Below are 2309 nucleotides of genomic sequence, written 5' to 3'. Positions count from 1 at the left end.
AAGTATGTACACACATATGCATGTACATACACACACTTACACATACATATATATATATCTCCTAATAATGATACACACTTTTCACTTGTTTACTTTTTCTAGTATTGAAGTCTAGCACAGACTTGGCATAGTTTTGAGTGTTTCGACAAGACTTCTCTAAATTTGGTGGTTACTGGTTGGTGCCACTTGAAGTCATATTGTTCAAGGGGTGTGTGTGTATAAATATATATGTATATGTATATATGTATATATATGTATATATATGTATATATATATAATGTATATATATATATATATATATATATATATATATAGGATGGACTGCCACCCGTATTGATCATAAAAAGGACGGTGCGATCCAACTTCCAAGGGCCATTGGGCGAGAGCCTTGAAGGCTCTTAAATTATGAGGTGGAGAACACACGGGGTTCGTAGAGAAAGGAGGGCCATAAGAAGAAGAGAGGAAAAGATAGCTTATTGGTGGCTGAGAAAGGGGATGCCCAAGGCCCCCAAGGCACTTTTTCTTTTTCTTTTTCTACGTAAAGAAACGCACCATAGTCATTTTTCTCACAATTACATGCGTCCCTTCCTCCGCCACCCACTTCCATGACTTGCTTGGATATATACATTTATAACGCTGCGCATTAATTTCTACCCACGCTACAGGAGCTTTGCCAAAAAGAGAAAGAAGAGAGATTACTTAGCAAGAGCTCTCTCCTGTAATCAAACTTCTTCCTCCCCACCTCCAATCTTGTTCTATGGCGCCACAGCACCTTAGCCACATTCAACTTACCTCCTCCCTCCCCTTCCCCCACCCTAAACATGCCCATTCCTCTCATGTCAAGCCCATTGCTGTACTTGTCGTCGTGCCATCTAGCTATGGCTATGGCAAGCTCAAAGCTTCCTACCCTAACAGCTTCCTCATCAAAGCCGTCTTGGCTGACACACCCAGCGCTGCACCAGAGCAACATAACCTTGCCGAGTCTCGAAAGAATAAGATTACCTCAGAGGGCGCGGGTGGCTCGGGGCCATCGTTGAAGACCCGGAGTGTGGAGGTCTCTACACGGCAAGATGATATGGGTTTGACAGATACATCTGTAGAATCAACATGGGTTCATAGGGTTTGGGTAACTGCAGGGTGTTGGGCGATGGGGGGGATGGTGATGAAGGCAATTCAAGCAGTGGATTCAGCAGAGGCAGGCATGGGTGCCATGGTGGCTGCGTTGGCAGCATATGTGATGGCGGATCTGGGCACAGGGGTGTATCATTGGGGGGTGGATAACTATGGGGATGCAAGAACGCCAGTGTTTGGCCCTCAGATCGATGCATTCCAAGGGCACCACAAGAGGCCGTGGACGATAACCAAAAGGCAATTCGCCAACAACATCCATGCATTGGCCCGTCCGGCCACGTTTGCTCTGGTGCCATTTTTGCTGCTGCCCAACAATGCCTACGTGGACTCCTTTGTAGGGGTCTTCATGGGGTGCGTGGTGTTCAGCCAGCAGTTCCACGCGTGGGCTCACACGAAGAAGACCGATTTGCCGGCCATTGTGATCAAATTGCAGGACATGGGCGTCCTCGTTGCGAGGAAAATGCATGGTGCTCATCACAGGTCCCCCTACAACGTCAACTACTGCATCGTGAGTGGCCTCTGGAACCCCTTGCTTGACCGTGCGAACTTTTTCGCCAGGCTTGAAAGGTTCATCTTCGCCACCTGGGGCGTCGCTCCCCGGTCTTGGAGCGAAACCTCCATCGAATGGCTCCAGCAAGGTTCCTACTTCTCCGATGGCACTGACTTGGATGACACGTGGATTCGCTGAATGCCTCATCACTTGACCTTGATTTTCTACCTTTTATGGTTATCCAAATTCTCATGTATCGTCATGAATGCCTTTAAAGTGGAAGAAGATTCTGCATGGCACTGGCTAGGGCTTCATATGAATAATCACATTTATCACATATGGACTCTTCAATTCCTCTTTCCGTGTGAAACATCATTTCTTTATCACCTATGTGACATAATGAACGCCTCAAAAGTGAACTTTTTTGTTTGTGTGGTGGTGGTCTTATTTTGCCTCTCCTCTCTCACTCTCCCTCTCTCTCATGACTTCTCCGATGGCATTGACTTGGATGACACGTGGATTCGCTAAATGCCTCGTCGCTTTCTACCTTTTATGGCTATCCAAATTCTCATGTATCGTCATGGATGCCTTTAAAGTGGAAGAAGATTCTCACTTCTCACATGGCACTGGCTAGGGCTACATATGAATAAATGCCTTTTCACTCTCATCACATATATCACATATGGAC

General features: G+C 46.3%; 1 protein-coding gene across 1 annotated transcript; it reads left to right on the top strand.

The window, feature by feature from the left end:
• Window positions 1–490: 490 nt before the first annotated feature.
• Window positions 491–1974, top strand: LOC147626541 (fatty acid desaturase 4-like 1, chloroplastic). Its single transcript, XM_086816601.1, has one exon. The coding sequence runs from the start codon at window positions 758–760 to the stop codon at window positions 1817–1819; it is 1062 nt and encodes a 353-aa protein (XP_086672727.1). The 5' UTR covers window positions 491–757; the 3' UTR covers window positions 1820–1974.
• Window positions 1975–2309: the final 335 nt, after the last annotated feature.

The sequence above is a fragment of the Cibotium barometz genome, chromosome 22 (assembly GCF_041138505.1).
Source record: "Cibotium barometz isolate CiBa-2024 chromosome 22, ASM4113850v1, whole genome shotgun sequence".
In the NCBI taxonomy this organism is placed as follows: domain Eukaryota; kingdom Viridiplantae; phylum Streptophyta; class Polypodiopsida; order Cyatheales; family Cibotiaceae; genus Cibotium; species Cibotium barometz.
Note: the sequence above shows the minus strand (reverse complement) of the source record. Positions and strands in the feature narration are given on the sequence as shown.

Excerpts from the sequence above, each read along its gene's own strand:
- LOC147626541 (XM_086816601.1), top strand. The coding sequence starts at position 758 with ATGGCGCCACAGCACCTTAGCCACATTCAACTTACCTCCTCCCTCCCC.